The sequence below is a fragment of the Psilocybe cubensis genome, chromosome 9 (genome assembly GCF_017499595.1).
Source record: "Psilocybe cubensis strain MGC-MH-2018 chromosome 9, whole genome shotgun sequence".
Taxonomy (NCBI): domain Eukaryota; kingdom Fungi; phylum Basidiomycota; class Agaricomycetes; order Agaricales; family Agrocybaceae; genus Psilocybe; species Psilocybe cubensis.
In genome coordinates this window covers 3,084,872-3,110,223 of record NC_063007.1, presented here as the reverse complement: position 1 = coordinate 3,110,223, position 25,352 = coordinate 3,084,872, and the positions used below count along the sequence as shown (strand labels likewise).

Genomic DNA, 25,352 nt, shown 5'->3' with positions numbered 1-25,352 from the left:
ATTCATTGCTATAAAGTAACAAACATCTACTTACAAGCAACACATTGGATTAAATAGCTAAACCTAAACCTAAACCCTAAACCCTAAACCCTAAGCCCTAACCTAACCCCAACCCTAAGCTAACTAAGTCTAACCTTAGTAGGAAGTAAGGTAGGCGTGTGAACTTCCGAACGGCATGTGATTGTGAAGGGCCGGATCTAATTTAGTACATGGGAAAAGTTACTTAGTACTTCGGGAAAAGTTCCTTAGTACCGTGGAAACATTTTTGATGGACCGGATCATGAACTGTCCAATTAAGATTCACAACAATCAATCAATTGATTGTTAGGTAAGGACCCAGGTAAGCTATTTATACTCTTGACATGTGAATATTCCCATGTCGCGGTTACTCGGAGCCACGTAACCAGAGTAATCTATATCCATGTGATTCACATCACAGTCAATAACCCACGATGTCAAAGAACAAAAGTGTTGGATCCACTTTTGACAGGTTACCATGTGCCACATTGACCCGTGACACTCTGTTCATCAGAGACCTGTCTAACTTGACAATAAACATTGACAGATTTGTGATAGTCGGTAAGATACATGACAGCTGCACAGCATCACTTCACGCGCTGTCATCGGATGTCTAGAACATTCCTTCTAAGAATAGCCACTGAAGAGTCTATAAAGACGAAAGGGCTGGTTGTTGGTACCCCCCAACAGCCCTCTGGCCTTCTTTCCATTTAACTCACAGTTTAAACAAGTCGCTCGCACCTCGCTTCGCTCGGTGCTCGCTCCCCCCCTAAACCCTAAACCCTAAACCCTAAACCCTAAACCCTAAACCCTAAACCCTAAACCCTAAACCCTAAACCCTAAGCCCTAACCTAACCCCAACCCTAAGCTAACTAAGTCTAACCTTAGTAGGAAGTAAGGTAGGCGTGTGAACTTCCGAACGGCATGTGATTGTGAAGGGCCGGATCTAATTTAGTACATGGGAAAAGTTACTTAGTACTTCGGGAAAAGTTCCTTAGTACCGTGGAAACATTTTTGATGGACCGGATCATGAATTGTCCAATTAAGATTCACAACAATCAATCATTCTATTTTTTGATTGTTAGGTAAGGACCCAGGTAAGCTATTTATACTCTAGACATGTGAATATTCCCATGTCGCGGTTACTCGGAGCCACGTAACCAGAGTAATCTATATCCATGTGATTCACATCACAGTCAATAACCCACGATGTCAAAGAACAAAAGTGTTGGATCCACTTTTGACAGGTTACCATGTGCCACATTGACCCGTGACACTCTGTTCATCAGAGACCTGTCTAACTTGACAATAAACATTGACAGATTTGTGATAGTCGGTAAGATACATGACAGCTGCGCAGCATCACTTCACGCGCTGTCATCGGATGTTCCAGAACATTCCTTCTAAGAATAGCCACTGAAGAGTCTATAAAGACGAAAGGGCTGGCCGTTTGTACCCCCAAACAGCCCTCAAGTACTCGTCCTCTCCCAAACTCCTGCCGCTTGTGCCTTCCCAACTCATCCGGGAGCCCTTTCGTCACTGATCTTGCCCTTGACTCGGGGACGTTTCATCGACATGTTGGCTGCCTCACGGCAAGCGGGGCCCTTTTTCTTTCACTCGCTCACGCCTTCTATGTTGGGTTACGGAGGTCATACAAACTCGTTTTAGTCTAGCTGCGGGGTTATCCAGCTATGATGACTTTGTAATTCGAGGGCGCGCAGTTCTTCAATGGGTATGGACATCAGGTGAGAGTACACTGGGGGTTGTCAGGACCAGCTCTGCTGGATACGCTCCTGGCAAGTCGGTTGCAGCCGGCGACACTACCGAATTGCTGGGACGTCCTAAAGCTTGTGGGTACCGCCGACCGCTGGAAACAGCCTAGGCACCGGTGGCGACCGGGTATGGTAACAATCCCCAAGATTCAGCGAAAGCTGGAATGGATAATCAGCAGCGAATCCGTAACGGTCACGCCGACGGAAGCGTTCAACGACTAGGTGGTAGTGGGGTCTTCGGATCTTAAGATATAGTCTTGGGAGTGGGGAAACCCACATCTGGTATCTAAACCGCGCCTCGCTGCTTACGAGGACGGCCCGAAGTCCAGAACCGCTTAAAACGCGGGTGACCCGGCCTCCCCTTAGTAAAGGGAGTTAACACAAGGATGGACAAATAGTTCGTCGCCGGAAATGAACCTGTGGCTGTAATGGCTGATGTGGCGCCCCTTGGTAAAGGGCTTAAAGGGTATTAGCCTGCCATGTCCAATGGCATGAGAGTGTCCCTTGGTAAAGGACTTAATAGGCAATAGCCTGCTCTTTTGTCATGAGCGGTATGTAGTGATCGTTTGCCTGTACGGTAGCGCCCATTGCTTGCACTGGTCCACGCCCGTAAAAAATCACGAGCCGCAAGTACTCGTCCTCTCCCAAACTCCTGCCGCTTGTGCCTTCCCAACTCATCCGGGAGCCCTTTCGTCACTGATCTTGCCCTTGACTCGGGGACGTTTCATCGACATGTTGGCTGCCTCACGGCAAGCGGGGCCCTTTTTCTTTCACTCGCTCACGCCTTCTATGTTGGGTTACGGAGGTCATACAAACTCGTTTTAGTCTAGCTGCGGGGTTATCCAGCTATGATGACTTTGTAATTCGAGGGCGCGCAGTTCTTCAATGGGTATGGACATCAGGTGAGAGTACACTGGGGGTTGTCAGGACCAGCTCTGCTGGATACGCTCCTGGCAAGTCGGTTGCAGCCGGCGACACTACCGAATTGCTGGGACGTCCTAAAGCTTGTGGGTACCGCCGACCGCTGGAAACAGCCTAGGCACCGGTGGCGACCGGGTATGGTAACAATCCCCAAGATTCAGCGAAAGCTGGAATGGATAATCAGCAGCGAATCCGTAACGGTCACGCCGACGGAAGCGTTCAACGACTAGGTGGTAGTGGGGTCTTCGGATCTTAAGATATAGTCTTGGGAGTGGGGAAACCCACATCTGGTATCTAAACCGCGCCTCGCTGCTTACGAGGACGGCCCGAAGTCCAGAACCGCTTAAAACGCGGGTGACCCGGCCTCCCCTTAGTAAAGGGAGTTAACACAAGGATGGACAAATAGTTCGTCGCCGGAAATGAACCTGTGGCTGTAATGGCTGATGTGGCGCCCCTTGGTAAAGGGCTTAAAGGGTATTAGCCTGCCATGTCCAATGGCATGAGAGTGTCCCTTGGTAAAGGACTTAATAGGCAATAGCCTGCTCTTTTGTCATGAGCGGTATGTAGTGATCGTTTGCCTGTACGGTAGCGCCCATTGCTTGCACTGGTCCACGCCCGTAAAAAATCACGAGCCGCTGGCCTTCTTTCTATTTCAAACTCACAGTTTAAACTAGTCGCTCGCACCTCGCTTCGCTCGGTGCTCGCTCCCCCCCTAAACCCAACGACTTTGCTATCACCCATCAGTTACCATGTCATCCCAATACTCTGCTGCATTCTCTCGTGCCATGTCCCCTACCCTGGACGCACTCACCCAGGCCGTCGTCAACAACACTGTCTTCGGCGTCAACGATGAAGCAGGCCGCCATAACGCTCTTATCGACGAGCTGGCCACTGTGGTCATCAAAAAAATAGCTGAGTGCCGCTCCGTTGACCAAGTCATAGACTGCGTCTTTTTTGACTATCGTGCTGCCCTCAGGGAGTTTCTCCTCAACCTCGCATCGTGGTGCGACAAGAGGGAAACAGTCAAGGCTAGCCTCGAGCGCCTTGAATCTGCCGTTAACGCAGGCAACACGCCCAATCGCCTTAAGGTGAAGGCGCCCGAGTTCCAACTCACGAAGGAATTCGCGGATGCCGGGTCAGCGGAGGCTCTTCGAGTCTCCACTACGTTCTCTACCGCTCGTGACGTCTTCCAAAAGACGATTAACGACGGCGCCATTCAGGCGAAAAAGGACGAGCTGGCCTTTTGGGATGATAAATGCGCGCTCAACTCTTGCTACGAAGCTGCTGCCCTCATCGTTAAGGCAACTTACGATGACCGCAAATCCAGCTACAAGCTCCCTGTTTTCTCTACAGACAACAAGGGAGTCCGACGTATAGCAGAGTGGGTAGTGTCTCCGCAAAAGAAAGCCGAATGCAGTGCGCTGCAAACTATACTGCCGGCGATCTTTTCTCATATCAAACAGATTGTCAACATGCGCCACCGCGCCTTGGCAATTAAGATTGAGAAAAAGCGGACGACTGCGGCAACAGCCGATGTCGAGATGGCCGACGCGACCAAACCAGGTCCGTCGATTCAATCCCTTATTGATAAGGGCTTGAATGCACGTCTCAAGAAGCTCAACCTTGGATCTGTGGGCAAGAAGGCAAGTTTTCGTAACCCTTCACCCATAATTCTGGACACTAATTATTACTCTAATTACCCAGACTTTGTCTGGCCCGAATTCGTCCAAGGCTCCTCAACCTCAGGCCAGAAAAGCTGGCCCTTCGAAACCCAAGTCGTCGTCGACGCCTTTGCAGAGGAAGCCTCAAACCAAGGCTTCCAACAAGGTCGACAACAAGAAGAAAGGGAAGGGGAGAGCTCCCGTCAAGAACAACGATCCAAAGGGAAAGGGAAAGGCAAGAGCCTAGACGCGCGGTCTACTGTAGCATCATTTACGTCGGTGAGACCCGCCTTCCCCAACTCTATTCCTGACGATATACTCACCATGACTAAAACAGACGCAGTTTCTTTTGTACACCTCAATACCCCGATTTCATTCTTATTGGCTGGCCAGTATAGATCTAGTGTACACTGTAGTCCTGGTGTTTCGGTCCCTGTTGATGTAGCAAATGATTTATCTCTTGGACTCAATTATATGTTTTTTACACTGCCTTCTAAAAGTCTGATCATGCAAGCATGGAATGATTTTCAACGAAGAATAAGATGGCGTATCTATTTTTTGTTTAAGGAAGGCATGAATAAACCCTTCGATCCAGACTATGGAGTAAGCTCTAAAAAGAAAGAGAAACCTCCAATGTTACCGCAATTTATGGAACTTGGCCTTTCAATGGGACGTCGGTACGTTATTAAAACGATCGCAAGTATCCCGGAAGAAGCCCTCAAGGAGATGCGAAAGCACGCGTTCTCTCCTAAAAGGGACAAGATCCAAAAGTTTCTTATCGATAACAACTATGTTATTACGATGACAGATAAGAATCTTGGCCTCGCGGTGTCTGAACGCGACTGGATATTAAGGAACGAGCTCAATCTTCTTGAAGATGAACGCAACTACGAAGAGTTAGAATTCGAAGTTGCTCAAGAAGTTATGAAGAGCAAAATGATTCAGATGCAAACTCTTGCACGTACCGTCGAAGATGAACATCTGTTTCTATTTGAACTTGGGTTGTCTCGATTTTTTCTATCGAATGTACCGGAAGATGGATCATCGTTCAAGTATCCTCAATTTCATGGTATACCTAAAATCCACAAGAAACCTACTGGATTTAGGCCCATAATTCCGTGTCACTCTGTAGTATTTAATCCTGCAGCCAAGTTTGTATCAAAAGAGCTTAAGCCGATTATTAAATCGACTCCTTCAATCATTCACGGAACGAAGGATCTCTTTACGAGATTAAGCCAATTGCGTATAGACTCCAAAAGACAATGGTATTTTGTCACTGGAGATGTAGTTGCTTTCTATCCCAATATTCCGTTGGACTTGTGCATCGAAATCGTTTGTAGTATGTACGAGGAATGGTTACTCAACACTTCGGAAGAAAACACTACATTAGCCCACATTAAGCCAAATTCGTTAGAGAATAACTTGGTTAAATTGGGCATCTTTAAACGTGCTATCGAGATTGGCAATACGCAATTGATAACACAACATGGGTCTAGATATTTTAGACAAAAAAATGGCCTCGCAATGGGCGTCGCGGATTCTCCGGACCTTGCTAACCTCTTTGGAGCCCATTTTGAAATAAAGTCAAAAATCTTGGACCACCCAAACGTGGCCTTCTATGGAAGGTACATCGACGATTGTTTCGCAATTGTTTACGCCGAGTCCGAAGCACTTGCACTTAATCTTATTAAAGAAACAATAAAGTTCGATGGTTGTGTTATCGAATGGGCTGTTTCCTCGTCGGGATGTCAATTTCTCGATGCTTTCATATTCAAGGAGTCTGGAAAACTTCATTGGAAGCCTTTTGTCAAGACAGGAAACAACCGAGAACGAGTTCCATGGGTATCACATCATCCTTTGGACGTCAAACGTGGCGTTTACATTGGAGAGTTATCCAGGTTAGCCGTGCTATGTAGTACCAAGGAAATCTACATCGGAGCAATTAGAGACCTTAACGCTCTCTATTTGATGCGCGGTTATCCCGAAAACCTAGTCATGTCTTGGTGTAAGAAGAATATACAAGAACGTTGGGAAAAGCGATTTGCTTTACGAGTCGCAGAGCACGACGAATCCATTCTTGTACTTAAAACCAGGTTTGATCAGGTATGGAATTGGTTTTCAGCTGCTGAACTTGGAAAAACTGTTACCGAGTACTGGTCGGCATGGTATGAACATGCCGAGAAAGGTCTGTATAGTGCAGACTCGTCCAGACCCCTTATCAAACCAGATCCAAATTACGTTCACGACCTCGATGATGTTCGCCCGGAGCTGTTCACACAGATCCTCGTGGACGGAGAAACTGAGTTCGTACCGGATTTGAGGAAGATAGGACTACTCGGAAGTCGTTGGATAGTATCGCGAAAGCGCAATACTAATCTTTTCGACCTTGCAAATGTGTGGAAGAAAACAGTTTTTCGTAAACTGGATGAAGACATTGCCGAAAAAGGTGGTGTTGTTCCCGAAACTCAAAACGTTAATGAAACTTATCATTCTGCTCTAGTTGAAGCTGCTGAACAGATAAGTATCGAAAGCGATAACGAGATAATACTTCATAGACGTTCAATCTCACAAGAGAGGGAACATCCAGAATTCGGCAGAATATCCAAATCTTACAACCGATGAAAAGAATACTAGCGCTTAAGGCGTAAAGCATTAGAAAAAAACCCTAACCGTAAGTATTCATTGCTATAAAGTAACAAACATCTACTTACAAGCAACACATTGGATTGAATAGCTAAACCTAAACCTAAACCCTAAACCCTAAACCCTAAGCCCTAACCTAACCCCAACCCTAAGCTAACTAAGTCTAACCTTAGTAGGAAGTAAGGTAGGCGTGTGAACTTCCGAACGGCATGTGATTGTGAAGGGCCGGATCTAATTTAGTACATGGGAAAAGTTACTTAGTACTTCGGGAAAAGTTCCTTAGTACCGTGGAAACATTTTTGATGGACCGGATCATGAATTGTCCAATTAAGATTCACAACAATCAATCATTCTATTTTTTGATTGTTAGGTAAGGACCCAGGTAAGCTATTTATACTCTAGACATGTGAATATTCCCATGTCGCGGTTACTCGGAGCCACGTAACCAGAGTAATCTATATCCATGTGATTCACATCACAGTCAATAACCCACGATGTCAAAGAACAAAAGTGTTGGATCCACTTTTGACAGGTTACCATGTGCCACATTGACCCGTGACACTCTGTTCATCAGAGACCTGTCTAACTTGACAATAAACATTGACAGATTTGTGATAGTCGGTAAGATACATGACAGCTGCGCAGCATCACTTCACGCGCTGTCATCGGATGTTCCAGAACATTCCTTCTAAGAATAGCCACTGAAGAGTCTATAAAGACGAAAGGGCTGGCCGTTTGTACCCCCAAACAGCCCTCTGGCCTTCTTTCTATTTCAAACTCACAGTTTAAACTAGTCGCTCGCACCTCGCTTCGCTCGGTGCTCGCTCCCCCCCCTAAACCCTAAACCCTAAACCCTAAACCCTAAACCCTAAACCCTAAACCCTAAACCCTAAACCCTAAACCCATTTAACTCACAGTTTAAATTAGTCGCTCGCACCTCGCTTCGCTCGGTGCTCGCTCCCCCCCTAAGCCCTAACCTAACCCCAACCCTAAGCTAACTAAGTCTAACCTTAGTAGGAAGTAAGGTAGGCGTGTGAACTTCCGAACGGCATGTGATTGTGAAGGGCCGGATCTAATTTAGTACATGGGAAAAGTTACTTAGTACTTCGGGAAAAGTTCCTTAGTACCGTGGAAACATTTTTGATGGACCGGATCATGAACTGTCCAATTAAGATTCACAACAATCAATCAATTGATTGTTAGGTAAGGACCCAGGTAAGCTATTTATACTCTTGACATGTGAATATTCCCATGTCGCGGTTACTCGGAGCCACGTAACCAGAGTAATCTATATCCATGTGATTCACATCACAGTCAATAACCCACGATGTCAAAGAACAAAAGTGTTGGATCCACTTTTGACAGGTTACCATGTGCCACATTGACCCGTGACACTCTGTTCATCAGAGACCTGTCTAACTTGACAATAAACATTGACAGATTTGTGATAGTCGGTAAGATACATGACAGCTGCACAGCATCACTTCACGCGCTGTCATCGGATGTCTAGAACATTCCTTCTAAGAATAGCCACTGAAGAGTCTATAAAGACGAAAGGGCTGGTTGTTGGTACCCCCCAACAGCCCTCTGGCCTTCTTTCCATTTAACTCACAGTTTAAACAAGTCGCTCGCACCTCGCTTCGCTCGGTGCTCGCTCCCCCCCTAAACCCAACGACTTTGCTATTACCCAACAGCTACCATGTCTTCCACTTACTCTGCTGCCTTCTCTCGTGCCATGTCCCCCACCCTGGACGCACTCACCCAGGCTGTCGTCAACAACACAGTTTTTGGCGTCAACGACGAAGCTGGCCGCCACAACGCCCTCATCGACGAGTTGGCCACTGTCGTCATCAAGAAAATAGCTGAGTGCCGCTCCATTGACCAGATTGTAGACTGCGTCTTTTTTGACTATCGTGCTGCCCTTAGGGAGTTTCTCCTCAACCTCGCATCGTGGTGCGATAAGAGGGAAACAGTCAAGGCTAGCCTCGAGCGCCTTGAACTTGCCGTTAGCGCAGGCAACACCCCCAATCGCCTTCGGGTGAAGGCTCCCGAGTTCCAACTTACGAAGGAATTCGCGGATGCCGGGTCAGCGGAAGCTCTTCGAGTTTCCTCTACGTTCTCCACCGCTCGTGATGTCTTCCAAAAGGCAATCAACGACGGCGCCATTCAGGCGAAAAAGGACGAACTGGCCTTTTGGGATGATAAATGCGCACTCAATAACTGTTATGAAGCTGCTGCCCTCATCGTTAAGACAACTTACGATGATCGCAAATCCAGCTATAAGCTCCCCGTTTTCTCTACAGACAACAAGGGAGTTCGTCGAATAACAGATTGGGTAGTGTCACCGCAGAAGAAGGCTGAATGCAGCGCATTGCAAACCATTTTGCCAGCCATCTTCTCTCATATCAAACAGATTGTCAACTTGCGCCACCGCGCTTTGGCAATCAAGATTGAGAAAAAGCGGTCGACTGCGGCAACAGCCGATGTCGAGATGGCCGATGCGACCAAACCAGGTCCATCGATTCAATCCCTTATTGATAAGGGCTTGAATGCACGTCTCAAGAAGCTCAACCTTGGATCTGTGGGCAAGAAGGCAAGTTCTCGTAACCCTTCACCCATAATTCTGGATACTAATTACTATTCTAATTACCCAGACTTTGTCTGGCCAGAATTCGTCCAAGGCTCCTCAACCTCAGGCCAAGAAAGCTGGCCCTTCGAAATTCAAACCCTCGTCGACGCCTTCGCAGAAGAAGCCCCAAACCAAGGCTTCCAACAAGGTCGACAACAAGAAGAAAGGGAAGGGGAGAGCTCCCGTCAAGAACGATCCAAAGGGAAAGGGAAAGGCAAGAGCCTAGACGCGCGGTCTAATGTAGTACCTTTTACGTCGGTAAGACCCGCCTTCCCCAACTCTATTCCTGACGATATACTCACCATGACTAAAACAGACGCAGTTTCTTTTGTACACTTACATACGCCGATCTCATTCTTGTTGGCTGGCCAGTATCGTAGTAGTGTACACTGTAGTCCTGGTGTGGTGGTCCCTGTAGATATAGCAAATGATTTGTCGCTCGGACTCAATTATATGTTTTTTACTCTGCCTTCTCAAAGTCTGATCATGCAAGCATGGAATGATTTTCAACGAAGAATAAGATGGCGTATCTATTTTTTGTTTAAGGAAGGCATGAACAAACCTTTTGATCCAGATTACGGAGTAAGCTCAAAAAAGAAAGAGAAACCTCCAGTATTACCGCAATACATGGAACTTGGCCTTTCGATGGGACGTCGGTACGTGCAACGCACGATCGCAAGTATCCCGGAAGAAGCCCTTACGGAGATGCGAAAGCACGCGTTCTCTCCTAAAAGGGACAAGATCCGTAAGTTTCTTATCGATAACAACTATGTTATTACGATGACAGATAAGAATCTTGGCCTCGCGGTGTCTGAACGCGACTGGATATTAAGGAATGAGCTCAATCTTCTTGAAGATGAACGTAACTATGAAGAGTTAGAATTCGAAGTTGCGCAAGAAGTAATGAAGAGCAAAATGATCCAGATGCAAACTCTTGCACGTACCGTCGAAGATGAACATCTGTTTCTATTTGAACTTGGGTTGTCTCGATTCTTTCTATCGAATGTACCGGAAGACGGATCATCGTTCAAGTATCCTCAATTTCATGGTATACCTAAAATCCACAAGAAACCTACTGGATTTAGGCCCATAATTCCGTGTCACTCTGTAGTATTTAATCCTGCAGCCAAGTTTGTATCAAAAGAGCTTAAGCCGATTATTAAATCGACTCCTTCAATCATTCACGGAACGAAGGATCTCTTTACGAGATTAAGCCAATTGCGTATAGACCCCAAACGACAATGGTATTTTGTCACCGGGGATGTAGTTGCTTTCTATCCCAATATTCCGTTGGACTTGTGCATCGAAATCGTTTGTAGTATGTACGAGGAATGGTTACTCAATGCTTCGGAAGAAAACACTGCATTAGCCCATATTAATCCAAATTCGTTAGAGAATAACTTGGTTAAATTGGGCATCTTTAAACGTGCTATCGAGATTGGCAATACGCAATTGATAACACAACATGGGTCTAGATATTTTAGACAAAAAAATGGCCTCGCAATGGGCGTCGCGGATTCTCCGGACCTTGCTAACCTCTTTGGAGCCCATTTTGAAATAAAGTCAAAAATCTTAGACCACCCTAATGTGGCCTTCTATGGAAGGTACATCGACGATTGTTTTGCAATTGTTTACGCCGAGTCCGAAGCACTTGCACTTAATTTAATTAAAGAAACAATAAAGTTCGATGGTTGTGTTATCGAATGGGCTGTTTCCTCGTCGGGATGTCAATTTCTCGATGCTTTCATATTCAAGGAGTCTGGAAAACTTCATTGGAAGCCTTTTGTCAAGACAGGAAACAACCGAGAACGAGTTCCATGGGTATCACATCATCCTTTAGACGTCAAACGTGGCGTTTACATTGGAGAGTTATCCAGGTTAGCCGTGCTATGTAGTACCAAGGAAATCTACATTGGAGCAATTAGAGACCTTAACGCTCTCTATTTGATGCGCGGTTATCCCGAAAACCTAGTCATGTCTTGGTGTAAGAAGAATATACAAGAACGTTGGGAAAAGCGATTCGCTTTACGAATCGCAGAGCACGACGAATCCATTCTTGTACTTAAAACCAGGTTTGATCAGGTATGGAATTGGTTTTCAGCTGCTGAACTTGGAAAAACTGTTACCGAGTACTGGTCGGCATGGTATGAACATGCCGAGAAAGGTCTGTATAGTGTAGACTCGTCCAGACCCCTTATCAAACCAGATCCAAATTACGTTCACGACCTCGATGATGTTCGCCCGGAGCTGTTCACACAGATCCTCGTGGACGGAGAAACTGAGTTCGTACCGGATTTGAGGAAGATAGGACTACTCGGAAGTCGTTGGATAGTATCGCGAAAGCGCAATACTAATCTTTTCGACCTTGCAAATGTGTGGAAGAAAACAGTTTTTCGTAAACTGGATGAAGACATTGCCGAAAAAGGTGGTGTTGTTCCCGAAACTCAAAACGTTAATGAAACTTATCATTCTGCTCTAGTTGAAGCTGCTGAACAGATAAGTATCGAAAGCGATAACGAGATAATACTTCATAGACGTTCAATCTCACAAGAGAGGGAACATCCAGAATTCGGCAGAATATCCAAATCTTACAACCGATGAAAAGAATACTAGCGCTTAAGGCGTAAAGCATTAGAAAAAAACCCTAACCGTAAGTATTCATTGCTATAAAGTAACAAACATCTACTTACAAGCAACACATTGGATTAAATAGCTAAACCTAAACCTAAACCCTAAACCCTAAGCCCTAACCTAACCCCAACCCTAAGCTAACTAAGTCTAACCTTAGTAGGAAGTAAGGTAGGCGTGTGAACTTCCGAACGGCATGTGATTGTGAAGGGCCGGATCTAATTTAGTACATGGGAAAAGTTACTTAGTACTTCGGGAAAAGTTCCTTAGTACCGTGGAAACATTTTTGATGGACCGGATCATGAACTGTCCAATTAAGATTCACAACAATCAATCAATTGATTGTTAGGTAAGGACCCAGGTAAGCTATTTATACTCTTGACATGTGAATATTCCCATGTCGCGGTTACTCGGAGCCACGTAACCAGAGTAATCTATATCCATGTGATTCACATCACAGTCAATAACCCACGATGTCAAAGAACAAAAGTGTTGGATCCACTTTTGACAGGTTACCATGTGCCACATTGACCCGTGACACTCTGTTCATCAGAGACCTGTCTAACTTGACAATAAACATTGACAGATTTGTGATAGTCGGTAAGATACATGACAGCTGCACAGCATCACTTCACGCGCTGTCATCGGATGTCTAGAACATTCCTTCTAAGAATAGCCACTGAAGAGTCTATAAAGACGAAAGGGCTGGTTGTTGGTACCCCCCAACAGCCCTCTGGCCTTCTTTCCATTTAACTCACAGTTTAAACAAGTCGCTCGCACCTCGCTTCGCTCGGTGCTCGCTCCCCCCCTAAACCCTAAGCCCTAACCTAACCCCAACCCTAAGCTAACTAAGTCTAACCTTAGTAGGAAGTAAGGTAGGCGTGTGAACTTCCGAACGGCATGTGATTGTGAAGGGCCGGATCTAATTTAGTACATGGGAAAAGTTACTTAGTACCTCGGGAAAAGTTCCTTAGTACCGTGGAAACATTTTTGATGGACCGGATCATGAACTGTCCAATTAAGATTCACAACAATCAATCAATTGATTGTTAGGTAAGGACCCAGGTAAGCTATTTATACTCTAGACATGTGAATATTCCCATGTCGCGGTTACTCGGAGCCACGTAACCAGAGTACTCTATATCCATGTGATTCACATCACAGTCAATAACCCACGATGTCAAAGAACAAAAGTGTTGGATCCACTTTTGACAGGTTACCATGTGCCACATTGACCCGTGACACTCTGTTCATCAGAGACCTGTCTAACTTGACAATAAACATTGACAGATTTGTGATAGTCGGTAAGATACATGACAGCTGCGCAGCATCACTTCACGCGCTGTCATCGGATGTCTAGAACATTCCTTCTAAGAATAGCCACTGAAGAGTCTATAAAGACGAAAGGGCTGGTTGTTGGGATCCCCCAACAGCCCTCTGGCTTCTTTCCATTTTAACTCCCAGTTTAAACTAGTCGCTCGCACCTCGCTTCGCTCGGTGCTCGCTCCCCCCCTAAACCCAACGACTTTGCTATCACCCATCAGCCACTATGTCATCCCAATATTCTGCTGCTTTCTCTCGTGCCATGTCCCCCACCCTGGACGCACTCACCCAGGCCGTCGTCAACAACACCGTCTTCGGCGTCAACGATGAAGCAGGCCGCCATAACGCTCTGATCGACGAGCTGGCCACTGTGGTCATCAAAAAAATAGCTGAGTGCCGCTCCGTTGACCAAGTCATAGACTGCGTCTTTTTTGACTATCGTGCTGCCCTTAGGGAGTTTCTCCACAACCTCGCATCGTGGTGCGATAAGAGGGAAACAGTCAAGGCTAGCCTCGAGCGCCTTGAATCTGCCGTTAGCGCAGGCAACACGCCCAATCGCCTTAAGGTGAAGGCACCCGAGTTCCAACTTACGAAGGAATTCGCGGATGCCGGGTCAGCGGAGGCTCTTCGAGTCTCCACTACGTTCTCTTCCGCTCGTGATGCCTTCCAAAAGGCAATTAACGACGGCGCCGTTCAGGCGAAAAAGGACGAGCTGGCTTTTTGGGATGATAAATGCGCGCTCAACTCTTGCTACGAAGCTGCTGCCCTCATCGTTAAGGCAACTTACGATGATCGCAAATCCAGCTACAAGCTCCCTGTTTTCTCTACAGACAACAAGGGAGTTCGACGTATAGCAGAGTGGGTAGTGTCTCCGCAAAAGAAAGCCGAATGCAGTGCGCTGCAAACTATACTGCCGGCGATCTTTTCTCATATCAAACAGATTGTCAACATGCGCCACCGCGTCTTGGCAATTAAGATTGAGAAAAAGCGGACGACTGCGGCAACAGCCGATGTCGAGATGGCCGATGCGACCAAACCAGGTCCATCGATTCAATCCCTTATTGATAAGGGCTTGAATGCACGTCTCAAAAAGCTCAACCTTGGATCTGTGGGCAAGAAGGCAAGTTTTCGTAACCCTTCACCCATAATTCTGGACACTAATTATTACTCTAATTACCCAGACTTTGTCTGGCCAGAATTCGTCCAAGGCTCCTCAACCTCAGGCCAGGAAAGCTGGCCCTTCGAAACCCAAGTCGTCGTCGACGCCTTCGCAGAGGAAGCCTCAAACCAAGGCTTCCAACAAGGTCGACAACAAGAAGAAAGGGAAGGGGAGAGCTCCCGTCAAGAACAACGATCCAAAGGGAAAGGGAAAGGCAAGAGCCTAGACGCGCGGTCTACTGTAGCATCATTTACGTCGGTGAGACCCGCCTTCCCCAACTCTATTCCTGACGATATACTCACCATGACTAAAACAGACGCAGTTTCTTTTGTACACCTCAATACCCCGATTTCATTCTTATTGGCTGGCCAGTATAGATCTAGTGTACACTGTAGTCCTGGTGTTTCGGTCCCTGTTGATGTAGCAAATGATTTATCTCTTGGACTCAATTATATGTTTTTTACACTGCCTTCTAAAAGTCTGATCATGCAAGCATGGAATGATTTTCAACGAAGAATAAGATGGCGTATCTATTTTTTGTTTAAAGAAGGCATGAATAAACCTTTCGATCCAGACTATGGAGTAAGCTCTAAAAAGAAAGAGAAACCTCCAATGTTACCGCAATTTATGGAACTTGGCCTTTCAATGGGACGTCGGTACGTTATTAAAACGATCGCAAGTATCCCGGAAGAAGCCCTTAAAGAGATGCGAAAGCACGCGTTCTCTCCTAAAAGGGACAAGATCCAAAAGTTTCTTATCGATAACAACTATGTTATTACGATGACAGATAAGAATCTTGGCCTCGCGGTGTCTGAACGCGACTGGATATTAAGGAATGAGCTCAATCTTCTTGAAGATGAACGCAACTACGAAGAGTTAGAATTCGAAGTTGCGCAAGAAGTTATGAAGAGCAAAATGATTCAGATGCAAACTCTCGCACGTACCGTCGAAGATGAACATCTGTTTCTATTTGAACTTGGGTTGTCTCGATTCTTTCTATCGAATGTACCGGAAGACGGATCATCGTTCAAGTATCCTCAATTTCATGGTATACCTAAAATCCACAAGAAACCTACTGGATTTAGGCCCATAATTCCGTGTCACTCTGTAGTTTTTAATCCTGCAGCCAAGTTTGTATCAAAAGAGCTTAAGCCGATTATTAAATCGACTCCTTCAATCATTCACGGAACGAAGGATCTCTTTACGAGATTAAGCCAATTGCGTATAGACCCCAAACGACAATGGTATTTTGTCACCGGGGATGTAGTCGCTTTCTATCCCAATATTCCGTTGGACTTGTGCATCGAAATCGTTTGTAGTATGTACGAGGAATGGTTACTCAACGCTTCGGAAGAAAACACTGCATTAGCCCATATTAATCCAAATTCGTTAGAGAATAACTTGGTTAAATTGGGCATCTTTAAACGTGCTATCGAGATTGGCAATACGCAATTGATAACACAACATGGGTCTAGATATTTTAGACAAAAAAATGGCCTCGCAATGGGCGTCGCGGATTCTCCGGACCTTGCTAACCTCTTTGGAGCCCATTTTGAAATAAAGTCAAAAATCTTAGACCACCCAAATGTGGCCTTCTATGGAAGGTACATCGACGATTGTTTCGCAATTGTTTACGCCGAGTCCGAAGCACTTGCACTTAATCTTATTAAAGAAACAATAAAGTTCGATGGTTGTGTTATCGAATGGGCTGTTTCCTTGTCGGGATGTCAATTTCTCGATGCTTTCATATTCAAGGAGTCTGGAAAACTTCATTGGAAGCCATTTGTCAAGACAGGAAACAACCGAGAACGAGTTCCATGGGTATCACATCATCCTTTGGACGTCAAACGTGGCGTCTACATTGGAGAGTTATCCAGGTTAGCCGTGCTATGTAGTACCAAGGAAATCTACATTGGAGCAATTAGAGACCTTAACGCTCTCTATTTGATGCGCGGTTATCCCGAAAACCTAGTCATGTCTTGGTGTAAGAAGAATATACAAGAACGTTGGAAAAAGCGATTCGCTTTACGAGTCGCAGAGCACGACGAATCCATTCTTGTACTTAAAACCAGGTTTGATCAGGTATGGAATTGGTTTTCAGCTGCTGAACTTGGAAAAACTGTTACCAAGTACTGGTCGGCATGGTATGAACATGCCGAGAAAGGTCTGTATAGTGCAGACTCGTCCAGACCCCTTATCAAACCAGATCCAAATTACGTTCACGACCTCGATGATGTTCGCCCGGAGCTGTTCACACAGATCCTCGTGGACGGAGAAACTGAGTTCGTACCGGATTTGAGGAAGATAGGACTACTCGGAAGTCGTTGGATAGTATCGCGAAAACGCAATACTAATCTTTTCGACCTTGCAAATGTGTGGAAGAAAACAGTCTTTCGTAAACTGGATGAAGACATTGCCGAAAAAGGTGGTGTTGTTCCCGAAACTCAAAACGTTAATGAAACTTATCATTCTGCTCTAGTTGAAGCTGCTGAGCAGATAAGTATCGAAAGTGATAACGAGATAATACTTCATAGACGTTCAATCTCACAAGAGAGGGAACATCCAGAATTCGGCAGAATATCCAAATCTTACAACCGATGAAAAGAATACTAGCGCTTAAGGCGTAAAGCATTAGAAAAAAACCCTAACCGTAAGTATTCCTTGCTACAAAGTAACAAACATCTACTTACAAGCAACACATTGGATTAAATAGCTAAACCTAAACCTAAACCCTAAACCCTAAACCCTAAGCCCTAACCTAACCCCAACCCTAAGCTAACTAAGTCTAACCTTAGTAGGAAGTAAGGTAGGCGTGTGAACTTCCGAACGGCATGTGATTGTGAAGGGCCGGATCTAATTTAGTACATGGGAAAAGTTACTTAGTACCTCGGGAAAAGTTCCTTAGTACCGTGGAAACATTTTTGATGGACCGGATCATGAACTGTCCAATTAAGATTCACAACAATCAATCAATTGATTGTTAGGTAAGGACCCAGGTAAGCTATTTATACTCTAGACATGTGAATATTCCCATGTCGCGGTTACTCGGAGCCACGTAACCAGAGTACTCTATATCCATGTGATTCACATCACAGTCAATAACCCACGATGTCAAAGAACAAAAGTGTTGGATCCACTTTTGACAGGTTACCATGTGCCACATTGACCCGTGACACTCTGTTCATCAGAGACCTGTCTAACTTGACAATAAACATTGACAGATTTGTGATAGTCGGTAAGATACATGACAGCTGCGCAGCATCACTTCACGCGCTGTCATCGGATGTCTAGAACATTCCTTCTAAGAATAGCCACTGAAGAGTCTATAAAGACGAAAGGGCTGGTTGTTGGGATCCCCCAACAGCCCTCTGGCTTCTTTCCATTTTAACTCCCAGTTTAAACTAGTCGCTCGCACCTCGCTTCGCTCGGTGCTCGCTCCCCCCCTAAACACTGATCTCGACAATGTCTCCAATTCGTATGGAGGCAGGATTATAAGAATAATATCTGTTGCAACATGATATTAGTTTGGTTGTGATGTGTTGTTGGTATTTTCTAAACATACCTGGCTGTTCCGTCAGGAAGTATCTCCCGACGAAGAAACTGTACCTTGTTATCGATTGCGTGGATGAAACTGTCCCCTACCATGGACGCCAACACGTTATCAGGGTTGACCAGGGGATGAAAACCTATGTTGTCAGATTTGTCTTGATATGCGGATACCTTCGTGAAATATTGGCTATGCGCATGGAAAACATTGAAACCCGTGTCTTTGTGAAGAACTGGGTCATAGCCGCTGACGCTGTCCGCGGGAAAATTGTTTGCAAAACGGAGGAAAACTTCTTCTAGCTTTTCCATCACCTTATTGAACACAATGTCTCCGAGTCCCGTGATAGCAATGGCGGTACGTAAATATGGTTGTTGCTTGACCGTTCTGTCGCGGCTGTAACAGTCCTCATTTGTAATTAATTCACCTCAATGGAGTGGACGTACAAAGCAGGCTTTGCCATTGGTGGTAGCATCTTGTCGCTAACTATGCCTTGGAGTCTGAATATCACTTCGTCCATTGCACCGATATCCACGTCAAAGTTGGACATATTTATATTATATTATATATATATTATATTATTACAAAGCGTGACGCTGAATCGTAAAGACTCGTCATGCCACGCTCCGCGGTGGCCCACTAAAACAAGTTGTGAACATAGACTATACTGTTACAAAATTTGGCTGTGTACGCTACTTTCACATGACGATTTGGAACATATGTTGATTGCTAACACCTCTTTCCCCTTAGTGAGCGGTGGTAGCCGGGTCCTCACGGTGATATCGGTACGAGGCTTAACAAAAGACTGAAAATACCTACTGATTGCATATGCGGGACTGCAGATATTACCAAGTATCAGTGCAATAGTGGCGGGATTATGTCCGTGGTATTTCTCGACGTGATGATAATTGACTAACACTGTCTATTTTTGAAATACAGATGCGTCATATTTGTCGTACGTGTATACAATGCTTGAACGGGCATTTTTTACATTGCGCTGTTATCTTAGTCATCGAGCAAATGGCATCGAAGCCATGAACATGACAGTGAGTTTGTAATAGCAAAACTCCATCTATAATAATTTCAGCTACATTTATGATATTATCAATAATCAGGGACCACTGTACGCCACCCTAATTTCAATATTTGTAGCCGATTCAACTATTGCGGCTACTCTGTGCGTCCTTCTTTGGCAGAAGAAATCCCAAATCAAACGGTGCGTCATGAGAACTTGGTTTTTCCTTGTTTTCTGACATCATAGCAGAACAAGATGCATTGTGAAATCATTGACGTTCTATGCGGTTGCTACAGGCATTCTTACAGTGCTGATAAACCTTACTACACTGCTCCTTGTAAGCCTCACCTTACAACACCGCATAACTTGATCACGCTAATGACTTTCTCAGAAAATATTTATGAACGGTACCCCAGCGTACGAAGGTCCATTATTTTTCCTCAGCAATGGTCCGTGTGTTTAACGTGCATATCATACTCTGACTAATGTTATTCTGTCTGCTGTATACCTTTATATAGTTTATGCATGCAGTCTCCTCACCTCTCTTGATCGACGTGAACGTATGCTGACCGAAATTTGCCCATCCAAAGGACATATCAGTATTTCTCTCAATAGCAAAGACCATTCTTCCTCCAAAATCGAAATATCTCCGTACACAAAATGCGATAGAGACGGCGACTGCTGCCAGCCATCAACTGAGAATATACAGGCTCAGTGTGCTCTGAACGGAGATTGCGGGAAAGATCACACCGATTATGTGCGTTGTAATTTTCTGTTTTTCTTTAATAGGCAAAACACTGAAGCAATTTATCTCACTTAGGGGGATGTTCAGATCAAGGTGGAGACACAGACTTTTCGGAGTACACCCGACCACGAATCTGCTTCAAAGTAATCGATATAGTTCAAGTTGGTGCTGAAAGCATGATCTATCATATTAAAAGCACACATTTATTTATGGAAGTGTCCGGAGGAATAAATACAAACACATCAGGAGTACAACGCATTTAAATCTACATTGGCGGAGGTGTTTCCAGAGCTGAAAAAAGTCTCATTTGCACTCCACATATCTTTGAAAAGACCCATATTATTCAATATACAGTGCTTTTAGCATAACCAAAATTGTATGATGCGCAAATTGTAGCCAATGGAAACAAGAAATCAGATAACGGTCTCCTACAGTGAGTCCTCCTTGGGTCGCCGGTCCATTATCTGGTCCACCAGAAAAGCGTGGTCATATTTGACACCCTCTACACGCACAGAGGATCCGCATTCCTTCTCGGCAGCCGCTCAACATCCTGGTATTGCATGCAGCCTTGCATAAAGATAAAAGCTGCAAAAGCCTGGATAAGTCTTTAAGGATGTGCAAAAGCGGTCATCACAGAGCTGGCAGTTCGTAAATATGCCGCTCGGAGTCCATCTAGAATTCCATGTTGTCCTACAAATTTTCCACAATATCACCATTGTGCAGTTGGGCTACACGACGTCCTGAGTTTTACTTACGATCTCCGCTACAAGCAATCCATATCGCTTGTACAATTGCAAGTACCACAACACTCCTGATCAGCACGTATCATTGAAGTTGTTTCACTCGTCGTTGACGTCGATCAGAAATTGCTTGTGTGTCGATGTACACAATCAGGTGGTACATTTACCTTTTCAAATACTCCCTATATTGTTCCTCCATTACCTTCTTTGGCACCTCGCCACAATCATCATCACGGTCAACACCTGCCCCTACAGACCCGACTCCCCACTCCGCAATCTCTACAACTGCCACCGCCTCTTCCTCTTCAACCACTACACCACCCTGTCAAAAACAAACTGGTTCATCACTCAACACCCCCTCTATCGGCTTCACACACACACTTTGTGCGCGGCGTCTCCCTTCCAAGTCGCGCATCTATGATAATTCACATAAGAGCTATAGGGGGGCTAATCCGACCAGAAACTATGTTGACGCACATACTGACAGTATCTAATTCATTCATGCGATATCATTTCAAGAGCTCGCTCGAGAAAGAAGCATGGAAGGACTATCGAGGCGCATATCGTCGCTGTGACCCATCCTTGCGTGCACATCAGGAGTCAAGCGGAGTTTGAATGCTCTTGACAACAGCAAGGACAAACAATGCGAGCCTCACTGCTTTCCTTTCTTTTTTCCACTGCCATCTCCACTCAGCTCTACTCCAACCAAGACAACGATTTGAATGGAGGTGTTTATCTCTGTATTTGGGACATTTAGGCGTTGACTTGGACAAGGATTTCGCTGAGCGCTCTAATTTTTCTCTTCTTTGTTCCCGCATGGAACCACCACTACCCTCTCCCCTCCCTCTGCTATGGCTCGCACCATCGACTACTCCAGCCACTCGAAGTACTATGACTCGAAGGGAAGGTCAGCTGTGTGTATTTGAGAAATGCTGGGAACCTTGTGGCTTACGTAGCAGTATGACCTTGAGGAGGGGACAATGGATTCAGATGTCGATGAGGAGGAATTCGGTGAGTACTTTACATGCTCTCCATCGTTTTTACATGGAACCACAGAAACTACCACCACCCTTTCCTGTCTTTCTGCTGTCGCTTACACCCGGCACCATCATTTTCCTAGTCAGCACTGCACTGGCGCATGCGAAACATCGACGCCGCGGCAGCTACACCCAGTCAATAACTGACTCTTGACATACTGTGTGCAGCGCAGTTGTGCATAAAGCGTCAGTAAAGTGGAATGGCAGGTCTACGCTACGTCTCCCTTCATTCTCCGAATGCTCCTCGCATCTCTATCTGTTGAGACACGTCATCGACCACTTATCGACCACCCGGGGCCTGCATATTTGTAGGCGCATACACACAGTACCTTCGTCTTTTGGACCCCGCCACACGCTCTCGTTCCCCTCCTCCCATTCCCATGCTCCCGTCATCAAAGACCTGCAAAACTTACTTGCCCAGTGCTTAACAAAGCGAATCTTGCTTTGGAGACGTATTACAGACGACAACAGGGTAAACATTCGACGGAAATCGCTAATCTGAGACTAGGGTTGTTTGTCCTTGCCGTTCATATCGCAGAAACACATGTCGCGTGTGTACGGCTTTCTCTGCGGTCCTGTTGGGGAAAAGCCCCGCCCCCACCGTCTCTCTATTGTTGACGTGTACGCTGCGTGGCCAACCTGCAGCGCATTTTCCGGTGTCGGTGTCCTCCCACTTCTATATTGTAACGCTCGATGCTCGTCGAAGCAGGCTGCGAATGGTGAACCTGATATCTCACTCACCCCGAACGCGTGAATCACGTAGCGTAGCACACCTCAGTCATTTTCACTTATGTACGTCGAATTCTAACTGTAATGGTGCAAATTTCTGAGCAATACAATTATAGTGCAACACAAAACGGACGGCGTCTCTGCTTAGGATCAATGAGATTACCCGCAACAAATGTGGCTCTGGGAGAGTAGCGCTCAGGATCATTCGCGCTTCGCACACTGGCATCTTTGGAAGGCCACACGTAAACCATAGCCAAGTTGCAGACACCTGTCCGAGACCGCCTCAGCCTGTATAAGCTGGTCTCTCCCTCTCCGTACCTCGCAACCTACACTACTTCTCGCCAACAACTCCGGGGTCCGACCACCTCAATTTCATCGTGTCCCCGTCTCCTCAGCGAATAACCCACTGTTCACTCATGTTCCGGTTCCTTCCTATCCACATCCCTCACCCGTGCCGCCAAATCAAAATGGCCGTGACAGATTTTGTGCTCGCTGAAGGTAACTGCAACGCTAACGGGAGTGCCGATATCCATCTCCCTGACTCAGAGCGCACAATCGACTTTGTCAAGGTCAGTTTTAATTTCCATCCGCATTTTATTTGTGAAATAGATGTACGGATGATCAAATATAATGAATCTTGTGGGCCACTTTGAAAATTTCCATCAAATTGCGCATATATTCGACAAATTGTGACGCGTATATATATGATAGGGTTGTACCGTGTTTCCTGCATCCAGGTTAGTGTGCATATTATGAAAACTGCCATATCGTTGATTATGCAACTCCTGAAGTGATGATTGAGCATCTAGTGCCAGGTTTAGTAGAAGTATTATAACTATCGACGTACGTCGTGTGATTAAACTAAAGTTGACAAATGAAGGTCTTAAGGATATACCGGGCTCATCCAACCATGGGCAATAAAACAGAGAAACAATTGACAACAACGCACATCTGTACGTCGACTGTACCTACCCACTCAAACACCCAAGCACGCATAATGATCTAAACATCCCGTCAACCCACAACATCGCAGCCTGCGTATGGACAAACGGAAACCTCACCGCGAACAAAACAAATTATGTATCATGCCCAAATCCTCCTGATATTCTCCCATGTCACAAGTCAGCCTCATTTCCACCGTCTCCTTTACTCCCAGATGCTGTTGCAGTCATAGCGCGTCCCTCTTTGGTTCAGCTAACGTGCCATCACGTTCTAGTGCAAGGATATTTGGGATACGAAGTGCAACGGGATGTTTCTCAACATTTTGGATATGTGGCACGATATTATGTGTCAATATGGGTCGTTTTATTATGGATAATGGATGTATAGGTAAGCTACAAGTTGCAAATTGCGTCTTTGAGGGCTGAAATTTGCGATGAAAGTTGGAGGGTTACTGGAGTGTGTGATACGATATCCGAAGGATGAAAAATACCAGTGATTTGCCTAGAATTCGTTATCTCCTGGGATTCATAATGCATGAAGGTAAATACGGTACTATTGTGGTAGAGTATACGGATCTGAGTCCAGCTGAACGTTTGAGATAAACTCCAAATTCACAAAAATCGCTCAAACGCATTGATTATCCACCAATACCGCACAACAAACACCCAAAAACCTTAACAAATGTGTAAACTGTAATTAGAGAGTGAGTTACAGCGTCATTTATTGCCTACAATTCGTCTCACTCACCACAATCATTCCTAATCATCCCAGACATGAAATTTTTCCTCCTCCCCAACATCTCCATTCCACCAACTCCAAACTTTCACCTCTACATAGAGTCTGTCCGAACTAGTCTAAAATTTCTTTACTGTACCTATACATAGCGTCTGTAGCCTGAGCACACGAGATAGCAGCGACGCTGTTGCGGTCCAAAAAACTCAAAGAGGTCTGTTCATCCACTGTGAATGAATTTGCATATTCCGTGAAAATCAGAGTCTCCATTCGCATTCTCAGTGTTGTACGTCTCGAATCTCCGATCGCGATTTATGGGGTGTGCCGATGAGGTTGAGTTGATTGACTTGCGTACTAAGTAGAATTGGATGACATCAGGTTGAGATTAGTCGATTTCGAGTATGTATATCCATAATCTAATACGCATATAAGACTCAGTTGGCTGCGGTGGTGTATGTTTCATGGGACACTCATTATTTGATCGTGATGCAAAGTTCCCGTTCTCATCGTGTACTTATACATCTTTCGCACAACGGCAATCTTGTTCATAGTTAATCTATTCTTGTTGGAGGGAGATATAAAACGCGTCTCTGTCTCTGTGCATCTGTATGAGATTTTGTCTAGAATTTTTTTGTGAACTTTGTACGGCATGAGTGATTATGTGCTGTGCAATCTAGAAGTGCTCCACTTGAAATATTTAATTCGTCAACGCATGAATAATGGCACAAATGTACTTATTATGGGTTCATTGTCTGTGTTATCATTGACGTTCCTCTTTTTACCGCCCAACTGTCGAGGTTGATCAAAAAGACGTGAACACAAAGTGCCGAAAGGCCGTTCGCAGCAATATGTCCCACGGTCACTGAGCGTCGTGATTATCTCGGAGATATTAGCTCAATGAAAACCAAAGGGTTATCTGATCTCTTCTTATCATGCTCTGGGACGACTGTCGCCTTTATGTTATCCCACCTACATTATGACAGTGTTAAAAGATACTCAAACTTATCAAGATATTCAGTGTCTCCCAAGGTATTTGTATACTTTTTCATTTTCTCAGATACTAACTACTTTCTGGTGGCTAGCATCAAACCGAGGTACTCCCCCCTAGAGCCTC

General features: G+C 45.3%; 6 protein-coding genes across 6 annotated transcripts; 5 read left to right on the top strand and 1 right to left on the bottom strand.

Moving 5' to 3' along the window:
* Nucleotides 1-3,460: 3,460 nt before the first annotated feature.
* JR316_0010352 (uncharacterized protein) lies at nucleotides 3,461-6,994 on the top strand (the record flags this gene model as incomplete). Its single annotated transcript, XM_047896020.1, has 2 exons — nucleotides 3,461-4,651; nucleotides 4,940-6,994. 2 exons carry the CDS (start codon nucleotides 3,461-3,463, stop codon nucleotides 6,992-6,994), a joined length of 3,246 nt encoding a protein of 1,081 aa, XP_047745739.1.
* Nucleotides 6,995-8,714: 1,720 nt separating this feature from the next.
* JR316_0010351 (uncharacterized protein) lies at nucleotides 8,715-9,870 on the top strand (the record flags this gene model as incomplete). Its single annotated transcript, XM_047896019.1, has 2 exons — nucleotides 8,715-9,596; nucleotides 9,670-9,870. The coding sequence occupies 2 exons, from the start codon at nucleotides 8,715-8,717 to the stop codon at nucleotides 9,868-9,870; spliced, it is 1,083 nt and encodes a 360-aa protein (XP_047745738.1).
* Nucleotides 9,871-10,196: 326 nt separating this feature from the next.
* Nucleotides 10,197-12,245, top strand: JR316_0010350 (uncharacterized protein; the record flags this gene model as incomplete). The annotated part of the gene is made up of 2 exons (XM_047896018.1): nucleotides 10,197-10,389; nucleotides 10,432-12,245. The coding sequence occupies 2 exons, from the start codon at nucleotides 10,197-10,199 to the stop codon at nucleotides 12,243-12,245; spliced, it is 2,007 nt and encodes a 668-aa protein (XP_047745737.1).
* A 1,576-nt stretch (nucleotides 12,246-13,821) lies between these two features.
* Nucleotides 13,822-14,980, top strand: JR316_0010349 (uncharacterized protein; the record flags this gene model as incomplete). The annotated part of the gene is made up of 2 exons (XM_047896017.1): nucleotides 13,822-14,703; nucleotides 14,777-14,980. The coding sequence occupies 2 exons, from the start codon at nucleotides 13,822-13,824 to the stop codon at nucleotides 14,978-14,980; spliced, it is 1,086 nt and encodes a 361-aa protein (XP_047745736.1).
* A 326-nt stretch (nucleotides 14,981-15,306) lies between these two features.
* JR316_0010348 (uncharacterized protein) lies at nucleotides 15,307-17,355 on the top strand (the record flags this gene model as incomplete). Its single annotated transcript, XM_047896016.1, has 2 exons — nucleotides 15,307-16,812; nucleotides 16,837-17,355. 2 exons carry the CDS (start codon nucleotides 15,307-15,309, stop codon nucleotides 17,353-17,355), a joined length of 2,025 nt encoding a protein of 674 aa, XP_047745735.1.
* Nucleotides 17,356-18,197: 842 nt separating this feature from the next.
* Nucleotides 18,198-18,848, bottom strand: JR316_0010347 (uncharacterized protein; the record flags this gene model as incomplete). Its single annotated transcript, XM_047896015.1, has 3 exons — nucleotides 18,198-18,258; nucleotides 18,317-18,694; nucleotides 18,745-18,848. 3 exons carry the CDS (start codon nucleotides 18,846-18,848, stop codon nucleotides 18,198-18,200), a joined length of 543 nt encoding a protein of 180 aa, XP_047745734.1.
* Between the last annotated feature and the right edge of the window lie 6,504 nt (nucleotides 18,849-25,352).